This window comes from Marmota flaviventris, chromosome 4 (assembly GCF_047511675.1).
Source record: "Marmota flaviventris isolate mMarFla1 chromosome 4, mMarFla1.hap1, whole genome shotgun sequence".
NCBI lineage: Eukaryota > Metazoa > Chordata > Mammalia > Rodentia > Sciuridae > Marmota > Marmota flaviventris.
This window is the reverse complement of record NC_092501.1, coordinates 155,783,422-155,805,089: the sequence shown is the minus strand read 5'-3', so window position 1 is coordinate 155,805,089 and position 21,668 is coordinate 155,783,422. Positions and strand designations below refer to the sequence as shown.

General features: G+C 37.9%; 1 protein-coding gene across 1 annotated transcript in view; it reads right to left on the bottom strand.

Moving 5' to 3' along the window:
• Ubac2 (UBA domain containing 2) overlaps positions 1 to 21,668 on the bottom strand; it is a 155,098-nt gene that overhangs the window by 123,455 nt on the left and 9,975 nt on the right. The window contains exons 2-4 of the mRNA XM_027938811.2: positions 7,256 to 7,383; positions 4,091 to 4,210; positions 2,655 to 2,764 (exon numbers count right to left, since the gene is read on the bottom strand). Of these exons, the coding sequence (XP_027794612.1) occupies positions 2,655 to 2,764; positions 4,091 to 4,210; positions 7,256 to 7,383 (358 nt within the window). The remainder of the gene's footprint in view (positions 1 to 2,654; positions 2,765 to 4,090; positions 4,211 to 7,255; positions 7,384 to 21,668) is intronic.

Genomic DNA, 21,668 nt, shown 5'->3' with positions numbered 1-21,668 from the left:
GTCCCATTGAGGGGCAAGGGAAAGACTCCCAGCTTGGAAGACTGAATACATGGAAAGCCAGTAACTAAAGTAAGGACAGCAGGAGGAGGGGACAATGGGGGAGAGAAAGGAGACCCAAAGGGAGGAGAGTTTCAGAACATGAGGTGTGGAGAGCCATTCTCACGCGTGCCTGGGCGACTCCCGGTTTGGGCCTGAGGCTTCTGGCTGTGTCGGAATTTTCCCGGCCCTCTCCTGATGAGAGAACCCGTCCGTGTGGGGGTGTTACTGACCACTGACCCCAGGGGCCCAATCACTGACCCTGACCTTGGAGTGCGGCCCCCCCTCAACCTTCATCAATAAAAGGCTACTCCCTGGCTCGCTCTCTCTCTCTCCTGCTAGCCCTGAGTAATCCTTGCTGCCCTACGGGTGGTTCGAGGTTGGAGCCAGAGAGGGGAGCCGTCTCGGACCTGGTCATAGAAAAAGGTAACTGAGTCTGTGTGTTTATTTCAATCTCTGCTAGCTAACTTTTATGCCAAGAACCTCATTAATGAAACCAATGCGCAGGCCGCATGGTGGAATGAGGAGTTTTCTTTGAGTCTAGATGTCACTAGGAATTTTGAGTCTACAAGTCACTAGGAATTAAGACTCTAGACAGATCAGGAAAGTAGTGCACCCTGGAAATGCAGGGCTGGGAAACAAACAGGCTGAAGTCCTGGCAGTGGGTGAAACAGTCCAAAGAAGCCTCAGGGAGTGAGCTGGAGAAGAGCCACAGATGGTAACTAGGAGCAGGTGGTTGGTTTCACAAAATGAAGAGAGTTGTTAAAAAGCATTTAAAGTGCTACTAAAAGGCCAAACAGGATGACCGATGGCTTCAGAAATCAGGTGGTTTCTTGGGACTTTATAAGTTTTAATAGCAGTGAGATTAAGAAAGAAGTAAGTAGAAAGTGAAGAACTGTAGAGAGTGCAAATGGATTTGGCATTGATGGGAAAAGAAAAAGATGTCATAATGCAAATGTAAGGCACATTGACTTTTTAAAGAGTAGTTTCCTCTCTTGAATTTTTGAAGCTTTGCCATTACCAATAAAAGATATTTTTACAAAATCCAAAGTTTACTTATTAAAGTAATGATTTACTTTTCATTACTTTATATAATGTTTTGTGACTTGAAAGAGAAGATGGCTGAATTAGCATTCACACTGTTTTTCAAAGGGGATACTATCATTTTTTAATTTATTCACGGTTGGAACTCTCAGTACAGATTTAAATAGTTCTCTCTTAAGAGTAAAGAAAATTCCCGCCAACTTTAAAATTGAATCAGACTTTTCATAATAAACTAAATGAATATGAAGGTTCTACTGTCACCCAACTGCATGTGTAGTAGAAAAAATGTCCTCAGACAAGGGGAAAATGTAAGAGAATTAATAACTGTGTTGTTCTTCATCCCCAAGACTTATTCTAACACACACACACACACACACACACACACACACACACACGACACACATATGTCCTTCCAAAATTCAGCAGGCTTCACAGAAAAACAAAAAGAATTGGCCTGGGTGAGAAACACCTGGGGAGAACGGCAGACTCAGCTTGGCTGGCTCTTTCCTGAGTTAACCTGGACACCATCCCGAGAGGACTCTGTGTTCACAGGGGCAGAACAACAAACTTCTCAGACTGATTCCAACACAACCCGTGGCACTCAACAAAAACTACATGATCATCATCACACAGAACTCAGTCCATCTCCTCTTAAATATTATTCAGAACTAAACATCATTAAAACAGCTATAGGTCAATATTCATGGATATTCATGCCAACAATTGTGTAAATCCCATGAGGGGAAACCACACTGTTAATACCAACAATATAAGTGTGAAAGCCATTGGAACACTAATTACATTTGACAATAGGGATCCAAAGTGGATTTGAATCCAGATATGTACAGTGGCCTGATCATTCTCAAACTCAATATTTAAAAGTAAAACAAGACACAGAATTTATACATCCAGTATCTGTCTTTCAAACCATCTCATCTTTCAAATCTAGTCTCCTATACTTAATTAAGTGATGCTTTAAGACAACTTATATGTGCTATCAACTCTACTCCTAGCGACTAGTAACTGTATACAGTAAAACACAGTTTTCATTTTTGAAAAATCCACATAATGCGGAAGCCTCTACACACTGAGTCAGGTTGGTCACTGCAGGCTGGGCACAAATTGTGATCTATGTACTTACTTTGTTTTATCTTTGGTGAAAGTATTCAAACAATATCAGCCTAAAGAGATTTCTTTAGAAACTTAACTTTCTACAAATTTGTTTCCTAATCTAAATAAATTTTCTACTTTTGGGTTTAATTAATGTATAAAATTACAAAGATAAAAAATTATAAAAATACAAAACAAATTCCATCTTCAGAATTTGAATAGCAAATTCATTAAAAATTCTCTAAAACACAGAATGTCAGAGTTCAAAAGAAGAGTTAATATAAAACTGACTGTTTCAAGAACATGGTGAATAGATACATATACTCTGGATTTACTTTTACTTATAAAATTAATTTTACTATATTTAAAGTTTTAAAATATTCACTCAGTGACTTTCATGAATGATAACGCTTTCAAAAAGATTTAAGAGTTCTAAATTAAGCCAATCTCTAAGAACTACTTACAATCCAGAAGGCAAATTACTGGCCACAGTGATACCAAATGAATACTGCATAGCTTCAACAAGGAGAAAGTCAAACAAGGCTGACAAAATCCAGCAACCTAGCAAAAAGGACTAAAAAGTAAAACAGGAAAAAACATTAGAGAAGGTACCCAAAAATAAATTAACATTTATTTAGTTAGAATCAGCTCTAACAGATTAATATACATATGAATGTATATTTTTAAAATATTCTTATTACAACAAACTTTACATACATGTGTAATAATATAATCAGAATATACTGATTAATACATGTATATATGTATATTCTTTAAATATTGTTTTTATTACAGCAGACTTTTCAAAACTGGACAGTAAAACCATATTGTTCAAATGCATTAACTTCCCTATTTCTAAATATGCTGAAAAATTATATTTAGAGCAAGACATATTTTTAATAGGGAACACAAAAACCATTAAGAATAGAAGAGATGATGCTGGGCACAGTGGCACATGCCTATCTCAGCAACTTGGGAACCTGAGGCAGGAGAATCATAAGCTCAAGACTTCAGCACCTGAATGAGGGTCTGAGTAATTTAGCAAAAACTTGTCTCAAAAAATTAATAAAAAGGCTGCTCAGGAGGCTGAGGCAGGAGGACTGTAGTTCAAAGTCAGTCTCAGCAACTTAGTGAGGACCTAAGCAACTTAGCAAGACCCTGTCTCAAAACAAAATATTTTTTTAAAAAGGGCTAAGGATGTGGCTCAGGGGTTGAGTGCCCCTGGGTTCAATCCCTGGTATCAAAAATTTTAAAAATAAAAATAAATTAAGCCGGGCACTGTGGCGCATGCCTATAATCCCAGTGGCTGAGAAGGCTGAGGCAGGAGGATTTCAAGATCAAAGCCAGCCTCAGCAATTTAGCAAGGCCCTAAGCAACTCAGTGAGACCCTCTCTCTAAATAAAACACAAAATAGGGCTGGAGATATTGTTCAGTGGTCAAGTGCCCCTGAGTTTACTCTCCAGTACCCCAAAAAATAAATGAATAAATAAATACAAATTTTAAAAGGGTAATAAATAAAACTTTTAAAAGGGCTAGGGATTTGGCTCAGTGGTAAAGGGCCCCTCCAGTACCAAATAAATAAATAAATTTTTAAAAAGAATACAAGTGATTAAAATTTTATTAAAGCAAAATCCTAGTTACAATTATTACCTGCTCACACCTAATATTGTCTATTATCATTACTATCATCATCATTTTATTATGCTATTGTCTTAAATTTACATTTTTTCTTTGGTTAATGTCTGTGCCCCAAATCAGATACAGGATCATGTACTTAAAAAGATAATTGTAAATAATAAACCAAGTTTAACAAAATAAAACCGATTTAAAACAAGGAAAAAAAGAAAACAAAATGTTTTTCTAGAACCTAAGTAGCAAAGGCAAAATGCATAAAACTTACTGCAAATTTTCTGCTTCCATATCTTCTTTCAAATATCCTAAAATTATAAATAAGCAGACTACTGCAGAAAGTATCTTTTAAATCAAGGCAAATTACTCTTCCACATATCAACCTCCAAATCTAGATAGGGATTTAAAAAAAGAACAATGAATAAAAGTAAAATTTATTTGGGTCTCTGGCTTAGCAAATTTATTATTTACTTTATAGTGCTCGTTTGTATACACTACTTTAAGCAAAATCATGATGCATTACAAAAGAAAAAGTAAGTGTGTGTAACTTTAATAAATGAGTTCAATTCTGTGATACTAAAAATTCCAACAGCACAAAGGGTACTTAAGGGGAATTTTTGTTTGTTTGTTTACTAATAAGAAAATGTATTCGCATTAAGACAACAGAAGACTTCCTGTAATAAAATTTAGGACTGTGTTTAAATAAGATTTTTTAAAATTACATATATGAGCTGAAATGAAAGGCTAACTAATGTTCATTTTAAGCTACCAAATAAAATAAAGTGGCAGATGACAATTTAGGTATAAACTTGAAATATAAATTTCTGAGCTTAATTTTGACAACCCAACTACTTCATAGCAACTATTTACAAAGCAATTTGTCAGAACTGCTAAATATTAGTAGGTTTGAAATATCAGTTTTTTAAAATCAACTTCTGGTTGGGTGAAAAACATTTAAGGAAATATATTTAAAAAGAGCTATACAAATATCTATTTTGAATATTAAACATTTTCCAGATTTTTAAAGATAATCCTAATGACATTTGAAAAACATTCTGATCTTTTTTTCCCCTTCACAATTACCTTTCAAGATAGGTAAAACAAATTTACCCTATCTTTTCTTTGAATTTTTATTGCGGTAAAATAGACATAAAATTTACCATTGTAACTATTTTTAAGTGTATAATTCAATGGAGTTAAGAACATTCATAATATTGTACAACAATCACCATTATCCATTTCCAGAATGCTTTCAATATCCCAGATAGAAATGCAGCATCTATTAAACATTAATCCCCTGTTCTCCCACCATCACCCCCTGATAACTTCTGTTGCACTTTCTGTCTACAAATTTGCCTATTTTGGATACCTCATTTAATTGGAATCTTACAGTATTTGTCCTTTTGTGTCTGACTTAATTGCTTCATTTTGCATAATGTCTTCAAGGTTCATGTTAAAACATGAATTAGAATCTCATTCTTTTTTATTGCTGAATAAAATTCCATTCTCTGTACATACCACATCTTCCTTATTCGTTTTTCTGTTGATGGCATTGGCTTGTTTCCACCTTGGCTACTATGAATAAGGCTGCCATGAACATTGGTAATATTATCCCTATTTTAAGATCAAGAAGAGGAGGCACCGAGGAAGTATTTTACTTTCTAAAGTCATATAACCTCTTCTCTTGCCAACTGAAATAACAACAACACAATGAGAAAACTAACTACATCAACTGTCAGAACAGTTCGCCTCTGTCTCTTCTCCAAGCAAGACACCAGGCATCTCTGTCAACAGTGTACTCCAAAATCTTAGGGCACTGAACTAGCTCATGGAAGTCCCTGAGAGTTCATTTCACCTGCTGTAAGTCTACATCTGAGTTCAAGGAGATAAGTCACCACGAGGAGGCAGGAATGACCACCACAGGCACACACACATCACAAAAGGCATCTCCTAACTCATTCTTTTCTCTCTCCGAAACTTCATGATTGCACTAGAATCACTGAAACTTTAGGCCAGCATACACTACCACCCATAAGATCAAATCAGACAGTGTTACACAGAGGGCTTCGGAAACTGTCAAGTACTTTATGTAAAATAATGATGACGTCATCTCTGCCGAACAGCAAATTCAAAGACCATGACAGAAACTCCAATCCTCTCTCCCCACATTTAACACTGTAGAGAAAGTAGTCTACTCAAGTCCTGAGAGCCATGAGGAGAATCTAGGGATTAAAGAAATTTAAGACTTTATAATTACTAAAATGCAACAAATTGTGATTGCATAACACCATTTGTTTTGTTTTCCTTAGGTTAATGGCAAATAAACTGGCAGCTACAGTTTTAAATGATTTGTTTTGCAATCATGCTCAAGGACGTGAAAACTTGAGAGCTGGTGTGAGATAAACTATTACATACTATTATGAAGACGACCACCCTTTAAAGACTGATCGCTGGCTTGGACTCAACAAAGACCTAAAGGAAAACAAAAAGAGTATCCTCAGCCTCAAATGCCAAAATCTGGGAGATTCAGAACCTACAAATAAAGCCTTTTATCAACTGTCCCTCAGGACTCCTCCTATCCAAGCCTGTGTAGTCTCCAGCACCTCCTGCTGCACAGTTCTCCTGAGGGTCTGAAGTCCATATGGCTTCCTGAAGCAAAAGCCCCTTCTCTCTCTACTACTAATTCATAAGTCAATCATTCTTCCATACCAAACTGAAAATACAATGAATTTTATAATTCAAAAAAATACTTCTTCATTATAATCTGCTTTGCTTGAGAGTATCAATAAATATAACTAGAAAATGAACCAAGTATTAACCAAAGAAAGCAGGTTATACAGCACAACGTGTACCAACACTCCAACTCAGACAAGAAATGGACGCCAACATTTTCAATGAGCTCAGTACATAAATCTTGATAATCACAGAGTCCTGCTCTTCTAGAAAACAAAAACTCACAACAATTTCCCTATTTGGTTTAACTAAAATCATAAAAATAATCATGAATTCACAATGTGTTGCAGCTGAAACACATCTAATCAAATATTCAAACTCAAGCAAATTTTGGAAAATGTTGAATATCCTGACATATACACAAATATGTGTGTGTGTGTATAAATAAACATTGTTTTAAAAATACCCTTAAAATTATAAATTGCCTTCCCACAAGTGAAAAGTTTCATTGAAACAAATGTGTCCTGCAAAAGGAAATAATGCAACTTTTTCATTATAATCTGCTTTGCTTGAGAGTATCAATAAATATAACTGGAAAATGAACTTATTAATGGAATATTAATAATAAATAATATTTCTTACAAATTTGGGGCTTTAAAGTACTAATAAATAGAAAGAAAAGACAAATATGGAAGGGAAAAAAAAACAAAAAAAAAAAACCCTTCTCTCGGCCAGAGGCTAGAGGGCGATGGACAGCACTCACCTGGAAGTCGTTCTTGACTGCATGGAGGTCATACACAAAGAACTTCTGACAGTGAGGCAGTAGGAGGGCCAGCAGAAGGGACAGGGCACTGGGGACCAGCAAAAGACTCTTAGACAGAGGTGCCTTGTCTGGGGAAAAAGAAATCACATTCAGGATGATTGCTCCTAAGATTTTAAAAACCATGTGGATCTAGAGCAAGAGAAGTCAATCTTCTGAATCAGAATGAAGACAAGTCCAGAAACTTTGATATTTAGTTCTTATTAAAACATCTACCTGCATAAGTAAGTGACTAAAGGCCACTGGAAAACAAGAAGAATTCACTGGAGGGGCTTCACTCTCAGTTGGCTTTTATCTGAGACTGAAACAAGTCAACAGCCAGCCACCTCCACAGAACACTTTCAGAAATCTGGTACTGAAGTGAAAAGAAATACACTGTTTCCACCAGGTCAATCAGGAGACTCACATACAAAGACATTTGTTTCAAAAAAGTAGAAAGAGGTTACAGTGTTAACACTGCTGATTATAGTGGCTTCCTGAGTTTTGCACTGTGAATACAAGACTCAAGCTGATTTTCCAAGAGAGCCTGTGTCACTTTTCCTTATCCTAAAAGCAGTCTGAGTTTGTGATAATTTGATATAACAACAAGGGGAGACTAATACAGTGACTGTGAATTTAAAAGTGAGAGAGAGACTAAGATACCCCAGAAGAAATAATGCTAGGAAAAAAAAAATCTTCCTATTAAAGACTCTTAAGAGATATTTCATGACACTAAAAACAGATTAAAATACTAGAAACTCAGCCAAATCAAAAGGTAATGGCAATTCACAAGATATAAATAAATAAATCATACATTATGCAAGAAGGCAGCCAGCTCTGTTCAAACTACTTGATATATTTCTTACAAAAATACTTATTCTCAATGTCAAATATTTTTAACAAGTTACAAGGCACTAGATATTAGTTTTACTACTTTTCATTTCTCTATATATTTTAAGAAATTTTTAAAGTTTAAAAAGACATTATTTCAATAAATTTTTTTAAAGGTCATGAAACTATCTAAATTTTTCCCACTATTATTAAAATAGCTTTGCCTGGTTTCAGCCTATGGTCATTTTCATGGTCCCATACTACCCCTTGGGTGAGAACTGAGTGCATGCATGCATATGGATCTTCTTCCTAAAACATCACTTCAACATCATCACTTTTCTGCTAGCTCCAAGACAGGATGACAAGCCCCTGAACTTATTCCCCAGACTCCACACTCTGGGATGACCACCTGGATGACCTCTATTGGTGGGTCTGTGGAGCCTTTACTGGAACCAAACTACCCATCTCACTACCTCCTGAACACAAGAGGTTTCTGTTTCAGTGCATTTGGAAAATTTTCTCTGGATTTAACATCTCAAATACTATCCACACCTTCCCAGCACAAATGCTCCCTTACATGCAGCCTTCAGATTACAGCTACATCTCTACTTTCCTCCACCTTCCTCCACTGGCTGGTGAACCATTACAGCCTCAAGTACTTTTGCATCCTGCCTTCCCACTTGGTTCCATGTAGTTTGCCTCCCCAACTGCTTTCAAGAGTCCTGAAGGGAGACCACACACCTTCCCCTTCTCCCATCTGCCAGAAGAACCACACCTTCCCCTTCTCCCATCCCTGGCCCAGAAGAAATGCATATCACCCACAGGGAGACCACAGAAATATCACTCATGGGGACACTCTCAGATTCTGTCAGCACACTTTAAACTTATTCATAAGAAATTCCCTGGGGGTGGATTTACAGTTACAGTTGACACTGTGTGGTTCCTGCTTGTTTCAGAATAGCCCAACTGTTTCCTCTCTGGCAAGGTCCTGCACACTTCTAAACTGGAGCTACGAGAAAGGGGCTGCACTTTCTCTTCATTAAGGCACGATAGGTCTAAAATTTCACAAGGCATACAGGAGGGCACCGTGGCCAAGTGCATGACAACCAAAACTGTACTGAGTACAACGGGAGCCTCAGTTTCCTCACCTGACAAAAGAGAACCTGCCTCAAAATAGCCACAAGAGAAAATGAAAGAATAAATAAATAGTGGTCAAATGGCTCCCACCAACCACGCCACAGCGGCACCCCAGGAGATCAGGTTGCCCTCCCTGGGGAGGCTCCTCCTCATTCTGACAGAGAGGGAGCAGGACTGCTGCAGGCGCACCTGGAGGGGTCAGCAAGATCATACTTCCTTCTTCCACTTGGGCTCCATGGTCATTCCTGTCTCCTCCTTGCCACTCCGGAGTGACTCAACATGCCTGGACAAAGTCACCGCTGAACCAAAAGCCTTCCCTGCAAACTCATGATGAAGTCTCACACTCCCAGGCCACTCTACTGCTTCTCTCTAGGAAGTCTGGTCCCGGCTTATCTCGTGCCACTGGTGAAATCACACATTCTCTTCCCCTCTGCCAGCGCTCAAGATGGTTCAAGATGGTAGCACCACATGGCTTTTCCTCGCTGGGATAACATCAGCCTGATCCCAGAGCTAAAAACCATGTAGGGGAGACCCTCCCCCAACCCCATCCCTGGTGTCCACAGTGGAAACGTGGCATTGGTGAGGAGCAAACCTTGTTCTTGACACTCTGGAGTTGTTTGTTACTGTAGCATAACTTAGCCCCTCCTGCTTTCAGGGTAAGAGTGCTAGAGGGGAACAGCGGCATCTTTTCAGGTAGGGCATTAGGGGAAAGCCTTCTGATAAGCTGAGACTTGAGCTGAGCCCTCAGAAGTGCGCTTTGCAGACAGCTGGGGAACACCATTCCCAGCAGAGGGAAAAGCAAGTCCAAATGCTGAGAGGAAGGAACATGCTCAATATGCAGCAAGGCCACCAGTTGGCTCTAAGCAGGATGAGTTCAAAGAAGTGTGGAAGCAAAGAATGTAGCGCCCTGGAGGCTGTCACAGGGTTGTTAGCTTTTCCTCTAAGGGTGGTGGGATGTTACACTGTTTTGTTCTCTTTCTCTCTCTCTCTCTCTCTCTCTCTCTCTCTCTCTCTCTCTCTATCTCTCTCTCTTCTTCTCTCCCTGCCCCCCACCCCAGTACTATGGACTGAACCCAGGGCCTTATGCATACTAAGCTAGCACTCCACCAGTGAGCTCTGCCTCCAGTCCACGATGCTTTAAGTAGAAGAATTTAGGTACAGGCATAACACCATCAGAAAAATACTGTTGCATGATCACTTCAGTTGCTAAATTGAGAAGAGATTACAGGAAGGAAGAGTAGAAAAAAGGAAGACCAGTCAGTAGGCTGTTCTGATAATGTAAGTAGGAGATAACTGTAGATGCATCTCGGGATGGAGATGCAGAAAGATGTCAGAATTAGGGTGTGTTTTGAAGGTACAGCAGGCAGGATTTGCTGAAAATTAGGAGAAAGTAGAGAAATTATGAGTCACACCAATGAGCAACTTGCCAGGTATAGAGATGGTCCCTTCTGGGTCATTGTGATGTTGTTTGCACCACACCTGCAAATCTGGGCCCATCTTGCAAAATGCTCTCATATCCTCCTGCCCAGGCTCTACCAGTGCCATTCAATGAACCAGTCTGCAAACCATTACCAGCCCACAAGCAGGCAAGGAGTTTGTGCCAGAAAATCTATCAACACACTGCCTCTATCCAGGATAAAATCCTGCTATGGAAAAAAGTCATCAGAGCTAAACAGGTGCTGAGCAAAAAATGTCACCTTATTTGTGTCCTCCCTGTGTGTCCTGACTTAACAGAAGGCTTAAGAATAACACCAACTTAATTCAAGCTGACTGTAAGATACACCATAAAATTTGGTTACACTAAAAAGAAACACAACCAAGTATATTTTAAAGATGTCATCAATTATAAGGCACATCCAATGTATGTGAATGTAAAAATCCTGCATTTTAGAATCAGAGAAATGCGTCCCTTTGCTTACTGTCCATCTTCCCAACCTTCAGTACCACTGGGACGTAAGCTTCTAGTAGGCAGCAGCTTAGTGTGGTGTGTTCACTGCCTCAGCAGCCCTCTGACCTTGACAAGACTCAGCTACTAAAGCCCATCAATGCGTGTTTACCAAGTGGTAGGCGAGTGGCTGTAGAGCTGCCCAGGAACTTACAGGTGGGAGCAGCTGTGGGGAGCCATTCCAAATGCACGCAGCTTTAACTCCTGATGTACCACGGGCATCTGAAGATCACTGTAGTCTGGCACAATAGTGCCATGACTAAGTGACTCAAGCTTTTCCTTGCTCGGATAACAAAGTGTGGCCCTAGGAGTAGGTGGCACCCAGAACAGTTGAGCTATACTCACCTGTTCCTTTGTAATCCTACCCCTTGCCTCATTTGAAAGTCTTCTCCTCAATAAAAGGGTTCAGCACGTGTGCTCCTCTGTCTCTTTCCATGGACCCCTAAGGTCAGAGGAGCCATCACAGAACCCAAAGAAAAAAGTATTTCTCTGTCTCTGTGATTATTTCATGCCAACCAGTTCACCTGGAGTGACCTGAGTGTTTAGTTGGGAACATGACAAACAGCTAGTGTCCATTGACAGAGGGATGGATAAACAGATAATAGGCTGCACTCACACATACAGTAGAAATCAAATCAACCTTAAAAAGCAAGGTAATCCTGACCCACACCACATGTGGATGAGCCTTGAGGACAGCGTGCTCAGTGAAATAAACCTGTCACAGAAAGGCAAATACGACAGGACTCCATTTATATGAGGTGCCTGCAGTGGTGAAATTCATAAAAACAAAGTAGAACTGTGGCTGTCCAAAGCAGCCAGGAACAAGGAATGAGGGAGTTATCACTTTATGTACAGAGTTACCGTTCTGCAAGTTGAAAAGAGTAGAGACTGCACAAAAGGACTGTACTTACTACTGAACTGTATGCTTCAAAATGGTTTATTATGTATATTTTGCCACAATTAAAAGTTAAAACTAGCTAGGTGTGGTGGTGCACACCTGTAGGCTGGAGAGGCTGAAGCAGGAGCATCACAAGTGCAAAGTCAGCTTGAGCAACTTGGCAAAAACCTCGTTCCAAAATAAAACAAGATCCAAAAGGGCTGCAGATGTAGCTCAGTTGTAGAGCACCCATCTAACGTGCTCAAGGGCCTGGGTTCAACCCCAATACTGTAAGAAAAAAAAACTAAAAATAAATACTTACTGAATTATTAACTAATCCCATTTATGCAACCATTTTAATTCTGTCTAGAACTAAACAAACCCCAAAAATAGATCTCATAAATCTGATAACTACCTTTAAAACCTCCTCTTAAGAAGAGTGAAAAAATCAGGGGTCTGGAGCTGTGGCTCAGTGGTAAAGCACTTGCCTAGCATGTATGAGGCACTGGGTTTGATTCTGAGTACCACATATAAATAAATGAATGAAATAAAGGTCCATCAACATCTAAAAATTTTTTTTTTTTAAATGAAGAAGAAGGGGCTGGGGATGTGGCTCAAGCGGTAGCGCGCTCACCTGGCATGCGTGCGGCCCGGGTTCGATCCTCAGCACCACATAAAACAAAGATGTTGTGTCCGCCGAAAACTAAAAAATAAATATTAAAATTCCCTCTCTCTCTCTCTCTCTCTCTCAAAAAAAAAAAAAAAAATGAAGAAGAAGAGTGAAAAATCAGATCCCTAACACTCATGTGAAAAGCAACAACATAAAAACATCCTGGAAGCCTCACATCACAGGATGAGCAGTATTACTAAGGATAGCAGGATTTACTGATCAACTAGAGATCTCTGTATATTACTTTTAGAAAAATTTACTTTAAAAAAAAAACTAAACAATTCTACTTAATACACACTTGAGAGAAAGTTACAACTATAACTTATTTTGAAATGCATCAAAAAGTAAGGTGGACTTATCAAACAAATAGAGGGATGGATATTTGGTAACTAAATCAGTGAAATGTTCACTGTAGGGGCTGGGTTGTGGCTCAGTGGTAGAGCACTTGCCTTGCACGTGCGGGACTCTGGGTTCAATCCTAAGCACCACATAAAAATAAATAGGTGAAATAAAGGTATTGTGTCCAACTACAACTAAAAAATAAATATTAATAAATAAATATGTTAATTGTAGAATCTAGGTGGTGGGTTCATGGGTGTTTGTTGTACACTCTTTTCAACTTTTCTGTATGTTTAAATTTTTAATAATTAAAACACTGGATAGAGGAACACAGTGAATTACAGAATTTGAGAGCCAAGAGAAGACTTCAAAATACATGAAAACTGATAAAACTGGGCTGGGGATATAAAACTGAGGTAGAACACTTGCCTAGCATCCGTGAGTCCCTGGGTTTGACCCCTCACCCGCAGCACACACACAAAAAGTATTCTTAAAAACAAAAAAAAAAAAACTGATAAAACTGAAATAAGAAACAGATAAATCCACAAATACAGATGGAAGCTTCAACATTCCTCTCTCAGTAACCGACAATATACATAGAAAAATCACCATTATGAACTGAATGTGTCCACCTAAGATTCACATGCTGAAGCCTTAACCCCAGTGTGACTGTATTTGGAAAGCGTCCTAGTAGAAGTGTTTAAGGTTTAGTGAGGGGGACACAGATGAGGCCCTAATCCAGTCTGATAGACGTCCTTATGAGAGGATGAGACACCAGGAATATGTGCTCATGGAGGAAAGGCCATGTGAGGACACAGGACAGATGTCTGCAAGCCGAGGACAGAGGCCTCCAGAGAACATAAACCTGCCAACTCCTGTACCTTGGACTTCAGCTCCAGAACTGTGAGAAAATTAATTTCTATTATTTTAAGCTACTTTGTGGTGTTTTGTTATGGCGCCCAAGCTGACTCATACAACATATAAGAATACAGAAGACCTAAAAAACACCATTAACCAACTTAACCATATAACACTCCACCCAACAACAGCAAGTTACACTTTTTTTCAAATGCACACGGGATATCTACCAACACTGGCCACCTACTGGACCATAAAGGACACCTCAACCAATGTAATGTGAACTTACACAAAGCATGTTCCCTGACCACAACAGAATCAAGCTAAACCAATAGAGACTGATGGAAAAATCCTCCAACTATGTGAATACTCCATAGCACACATCTAAGTAATATCTGGGCCAAAAAGGAAGTTGCAACGGAAATTAGAGTATTTTTTAAATAGAACGCAAAATGAAAGTACAGTCAAAATTTGTGGACTTCAATCAAAATAGTGCTTACAGGGAAGCTTATCTCACTAAATGCTTATAATAGGAAGAAAAAATAACCTCAAATAATAATGTAAGTTGCAATCATTTAAAAATTAGAAAAAGAACAAATTAATCCATAAGCAATCAGACAGAATGAAATAATAAGAACAGAAATCAATGAAACAGAAAAATCAGAATATAGTAAGAGAAAAATTAGTGAAACTAAAAAGCTGGCTCTTTGAGAGAAATCAATAAATTTTGATAAACTTCTTACAAGACTGAAAAGAAGAGAGAAGACTCAATTACCAACATCACTACAGAGCTCAGAAACCTTATAAGTATAATCTTTCAAAATAACAAGAACCTATATAATGTCACTACATACTTTAAAAATTGTTAAAATGGTAAATTTTACATTATCACAACTAAAATAAATTTTAAAGGATTAGAGGGAATACTAGGAACAAATTCAAGCTCAAAAATTTGACACTGTGGATAAAATAAATTCCTTGGAAGACACAATCTACCAAAGCTCACTCAAGAATAAATGACTAATTTAAACAGTCCTATAGACATTATAAAACTGAATTCATAGTTTAAAAAGTCTTCAAAGAAAACTCCAAGATTGATGGCATCACTGGAGAACTCTACCAAGCATTTAACAGAAAAGTATAACAATTCTACACAAGTACTTTCTTTTTTTTTTTTTTTAATTTTATTTGTTTGTTTGTTTGTTTATTTTTGTGGTGCTGGGGATTGAACCCAGGGCCTTCTGAATGCAAGGCAAGCACTCTGAGCTATATCCCCAGCCCACAAGCACTTTCTCAACACTCCCCAAATCATTTTATGAAGCCAACATTATGATTATACCAAAATCAGAAAAAAAAAGGAAAAATAATGGATCAAGATTCCCACCAGAGGCCCATTTACACCTCCTTCTCCCGTTACCCAAAATGCTCTTGCCAGGGCCAGCTTATTTGTATCCTTTAGTCAAAATTGTGCTTACTTTTGTTATACCAAAAAATCACCATTATGAACTGAATGTGTCCACATTCAGTGGCTGGGATTGTGGCTCAGCGGTAGAGTGCTCGCCTACTACAGGTGAGGCACTGGATTCGATCCTCAGCACCACATAAAAATAAATAAATAAAAATAAAGGCATTGTGTCCTCCTACAACTACAAAAAAAATTTTTTTAAAGTTCCTTTATGAACACAGATGCAAAAAAAAAAAAGCCAAGTCAAATCCAACAACATATACAAAGAACAGTACACTGACCAAATGAAGTTTACACTGGGAATGCAAAGCAAATCAATGTAATTCACCATATCCATAGATTAAAGGAAAATGTACTATGAAACCCTGTTCAGGTTCTGACCAATCATCGGTTTATTCTATGAAACTAATTTTTTTGTCAATTCATGAGGCAAAAGTGGTCTCTTACTGTTGTGTGGTTAATGACAAGGCTGTCCCCTTTGCTCTAACCTCACCACCACTAACACTAACCAACATTTATTGAGCAGTTCAGTTGTCAATGGTGAAGTACTAAGCACAATACTTTATATTACTACCTGGCTCCTGACACTGATTGCCACCAGAGGCCCATTTACACCTCCTTCTCCCATTACCCAAACTGCTCTTGCCAAGACCAGCTTATTTGTATCCTTTAGTCAAAATTGTGCTTACTTTTGTTACACAGGCCACCATTTTGAATGGAAATATAAAAACACTACAGTCTGGGAAGGGGGCAGCACAGAGTGGTGGGTACTTTTTAAATGCAGAACTTATCAAAAATTTTAAACATACCGTGCATAATGGCACACACCTATATACCAGCAACTCTGGAGGCTGAGCCAGAAGGATTGCAAGTTCAAGATCAACCTCAGCAACTTAGCAAGGCCCTAAGCAACTTACCGAGAACCTGTCTCAAAATAAAAAATAAAAAGGACTGGGGACATGGCTTGGTGGTTAAGCATCTCTGGCTTCAATCCCATAAAAAAAATTTTTTAAACATGCATACATACTGATTCAAGAAAATCTATGTCTAGAAATTTAGCCCAAAGTAATTATCATGAACATACACAAAGATTTTTCTATAAAGATGTTCATCACAGCATTGTCTATAATGGTGAAAAGACTAGAAACAACCTGAATATCCAATAGGAAAATGGATAAATTATGTTCTATCTTAAAATGGAATAATATTCAATGCTAAGAAATAGGATGTAGGCAAATATTTCATGCCTAGCAAAGATGTTCCTAAAACAATATTTCTAGTGGTATTATCATATAATACTTTTTTAAAAATATTACATAAATATAAGCTTTTTAAAGCAGCTATCAAAACATTAACAGTGGTAATTTCTGATCTACTCATGGGAGATTTTTAACTCTTTACACACATCTGTTTTTCAACTAGTTACTAATTGAGGAAAAAGGTTCATTAAATTCTAATGTGTTGAGATAGGGCAAGTCACTAGCAATCTTCCTGTCTGTAAGTGCAGTCAGGAAGTGGGTCACACATAAACAGGAGGTTAAAAAAAGTCACTTTTCTGCAAGAGTTCCTTCTACCTTCGAAAATAATGATGCCAAAAATTTTAAGAATAACAGACAATAAATCAACCTAAAAGTGCAAAGCATCTATAGCAAAGATAATATAAAACACCAAAGATTTCCTTTTGAGTCATTCATCTCTTATTTCTCTTTTGTGACCAAAGTACACAGCCAATTCTTTGTGGTGGTGAATAATAATCAGGCTTAGGGGACTGCGTTATCGTAAAACAGTGACTACAGGAGATGTGAAGGCTAAGAGCATTTTCCAGGTAAACCACCTTGGTGAGTCCTTGGAGTAGTGTGGAGGCAGGATCACCAACCCACCTAGGAAAGCAAAGAGGCTATAAAAATTCAGTGACTTGGCCAACATCATAACTCGTTAACAGAGGGGCTGGTATTGAACCCAGTTCTACCTGATGGTAAGAAACAAAGTTTTCCCTAATATGTAACAAGAAAATAAAACTTTATATACCATATAAAGTTTATATACCATTATAAAACTTATATACTTAAAATGCATTTTTGTAGCGATTCCTCTCCTAGTTGTATGCCCAAGAGAACTAAAACAGGTATTCAAACAAAAAGCTATACACAAATGTTTAAAGCAGCATTATTATGATTGGCAAAAAGTGGAAACAACCCAATGTCCACCAACAAAGGAATGAGTAAATGAAGTGTGCTATATGGATGAACCTTGAGAACATTATGCTAACTCACTGCAGATTCCATGCATATGAAATACCCAAAATTTTAAAATCCATACAAACAGAAAACAGATTAATGGTGGGCAGGTGCAGGAGGAACTGCTTAATAAGTACTGGGTTCTCTGTGTGGTGGGTAAATTATGGTGGTTTCTGTTAATTGCTCAACAATATTTATGTACCAGAAGCCAGTAAGTGTACACTGAAAATTTGGTTATGTGATAGTTACCTGAATAAAAGGCTCATCTTCTGGGTCCTGAAGACACTAACCACAGGTTCTGCAAAGCTCAGTCATGTGGGCTGTTAGAGAAGTGTTCTAGCTGAAAACACGGTGAGGGCAGCAATCCAGCAACTCTGCCCACCCCATGAGTCTGGCATGTAAAACACAGACAGAAACCCAGTGTGGTTCACACCCTTGAGAGAGGGGCCACATATCCTACCACAGTGCTGGTCTCCCTGACTCTTGACTGGTTAACTACTTGGTGAGCTTCTCAGGGTTCTCACAGGAATGGGGTGATATGGCATCTCATGAAGTGACTTTCTTAAAAGCTTTTCATCAAAAAAGAACTAAATCAAAAATGCAGTAAGCCACACGTTGTGTGGGTCACCTTCTACTTCCATCACAATTCACTTCCAAGAAGAAACCTCATAGAACTCACCTCCACTGACCACTCTAGGGAAGAACGTATGCCCTCTGGTGGCCATCTCCACAAGATTCTTCTCTTTAATATAATCAGGACCAAAAAAAAACTGAATGATAACCAGGACTAAAATAAACTGAATGATAATATAATCAGGACTGAAAAAAATGCACAGTGTTCACCGTTGGATCCAACAGCATGTAAAGTCATTTAATTCCAGTAGAATTAAAGCCACTGATCACATGTCATCAGGGCAGCTGGACCTTCCATAAAACCCCATCCCCAAGTCCATTCTTTCTAACCAACAGCCATTCATTCCACCATTCCACCACCCAAATAGGAAAGGGGCTGGATAAAATCCTACAAATTATCTGCAAAAGAAGGGAGCAATGTACTTGAGGACAGGGTTAGAAGCCAAGTAGAAGAGAACTTGAGGTAACTTCAGTCTTCCACAGAGATCAGAGAATGAGGTGATAGGGAATGAAGGATGGGGTAAGGACAGCTTTACTCGGGGAAGAAATTCACAAAAAGAGCCAAGCCCACCTAATTTTGACAACTGCAGGGGTCCTCACAGTGTCTACTAGCCACCTATGCACCCTACCTCTGCGCTCTATGGAAACCACCTATTCCTGCATACTGAAAAAGGGCCTGCGGTCAGCCCTGCCACTTAAGGTATGGGCCTCCCTCAGGATTAAAAAAAAAAACAAAACATCTATCCTTAAACAAGGAGACCCACATTAGGTACTTAAGAAAGAATCCATTCATTCAGTACTGTACAAGAATGGCCAAGAAGGGACCCAGCAAGTTCAGCACCTGTGTCCTTATATGAAAAAAAGTTTACTCCAAGAGGATAACAAGGGAAAAAAAACAACGGTGCCAGGACAAAAATGATGCAGGATTTAAGAAACAGCAGTAGCTGAGTGTGAACTTAAAAGTAATGAAGACACTTCAAAGGACATTCAGACTCCCTGAAGCAGCACAAGTTTCCTAAGCAAAGACTTTATTTCCTTCTGTAAATCTAATCTCAAGCCTTGATTCCACAGTAAATATACAATCATAGTAATGCCAGCAGAGCTATTAGTTTTGCCATATAAAAATCAACCCATAAACAAAGTATGAAAGGCTTATCATTACAGAACAGATGATAAACACACACAGCATGTGTGTAACATGGAAATAAGGATGCAGAGTAGAAAAGGTATACTTGTTTCCTAGGTTAATTTCTCATTTTCATAGCAGAGTCTACTGAGTATGCCAAAAATCGGTAAATCAAACGTGGGGAGGTTGTCCATTGTTTACAATTTTTTTATAAAGGTAGCTAAAACAAGTGGTACAAACCAAAACTGAAAGATGAATGGCTAATAAAAATGAAACAGGCCAAGTGTGGAGATGCATACATATAATCCCAGCAGCTCAGGAAGCTGAGGCAGGAGGATCAAGAGTTCAAAGCCAGCCTCAGCAAAAGCAAAGCGCCAAGCAACTCAGTGAGACCCTGTCTCTAAATAAAATACAAAAAGGGCTGGGGATATGGTTCAGTGATCAAGTGCCCCTGAATTCAATCCACAGTACCAAAAAAAAAAAAAGTTAAAAGCGATCCCCAGCACCACCCAAAAAAAAAAAAAACCAAATAAGCAAAATAAAGGTATTGTGTCCATCTACAACTAAAAATATTTTTTATAAAAAGATAAAAATGAAATGACATTTCTTAACCTATTGACAAAAATTATTAAAAATCATTATGCTCATTGTTATAAAAGTTTGGTGAGAAACACATGCTCCTAGACTGGTAAAAGCACAAAACCAAACAGCCTTTTGGAAGGATTTGGCAATACAGATCAAGAGCTTCACAATGCTGTGACCTTTAACTCCACATTAGTGATGATTTCCTTGGGACCAAATCAAAGATGTGATCATAACCTACTTATAGAGATATTCAACTTACCATGATTTCTCAATGGGAAAATACTGGGGTGAAAAAACATTTTAGTCTGATAAAACATTATAATCAATAACGAATGATTTTTTGTACATTTTATGCTCAAAGACAATGTTGGGAGAACATAAAATGTACATTCAAATGCCATTTCTATATAAAACCAAATATACATAGATTATGCATACATATATGTGTGTATGTATCTCTGTGTGTCTGAGAGAAGAAAGCAAACTCACGCATGGCAAAGATCAGGAGAATAAGAACTAAGCTATCAATGCTGGTCATCCACATGGAACAGTAACTATGTGAGAATGGTCTTTTCTGTTATATATTTGTATGATTTCTTTTTTTTAAATATTTTTTAGTTGTTGATGAACAACTATTTTATTTTATTTGTATGTGGTGCTGAGAATTGAACCCAGTGCCTCATGCATGCTAGGCAAGTACTCTACCACTGAGCCACAACTCCAGCCCCTATTTGTATAATTTCTGTATTTTTTTCAGCAAGCATGATTCGGTTTCGTAATTAACACAAAATTTTAAAAGTTTATTTTGAAGATTGTTAATGACATGGATAAATGCATTTAAGAAGGTTAAATGAAAAAAGCAGAAAACAAAATTAGCCCTAATTTTGCTTTTTAAAAATGTTTACATAAACACACACACACACAAAGTGAAAATTTGCACAACAGCAATATATAAACAAAGATCGAGTCTAGACAGTACAAACTGAAATTTATGTTTCTTCCTTATATTTTATTTTTCATTCCCAGTAAGTTTTAGAAACTTACTGAGTTAATAAAGTTAAAACAACTTTCTTTTGTTGCATGGTTAAAGGGCGTTCAAAGGTTAGTGTGCACTGTCAATCATTATTCAGTCAACAACACTCCTGACCTAGTTGGCCACAGAACCCTTTCCAAATATAAGTCTACTCTTTCCACTGTGTCATCATACATTCAAGGGACCAAACTGACATATGACTAGAAAATGGCCTAGAACAATGGCAATATAACTTACAAAGTCTTAGGATAAACATCTAGGGAAAAGAAGCATGATTTAAATGAGGATTAAATTTTAGTTCTCATTTATATTAATAATTTAAGTGGGGGTAAAAATTCCAGGTACCCCTCAACAAGTATCAATGTTTCACAAAGTTTATTTCAAAAATGCTGGAGGTAAATTATTTGTTAAGTTGCACTCACTAAAATTCTACAGAAATACATTTTAAAATTTGCTTAATGTGGGCTGGAGATGTGGCTCAGTGGTAGATCACTCACTTCGAAGGTTCAAGACCCTGGGTTCGATCCTCAGTACCACATAAAAATAAATAAGTGAAATAAAGGTATTGTGTGTAACTACAACTAAAAAATAAATATATATATTTTTAAATCTGTTTGATATAAGGTAGGTTCCACTTTAAG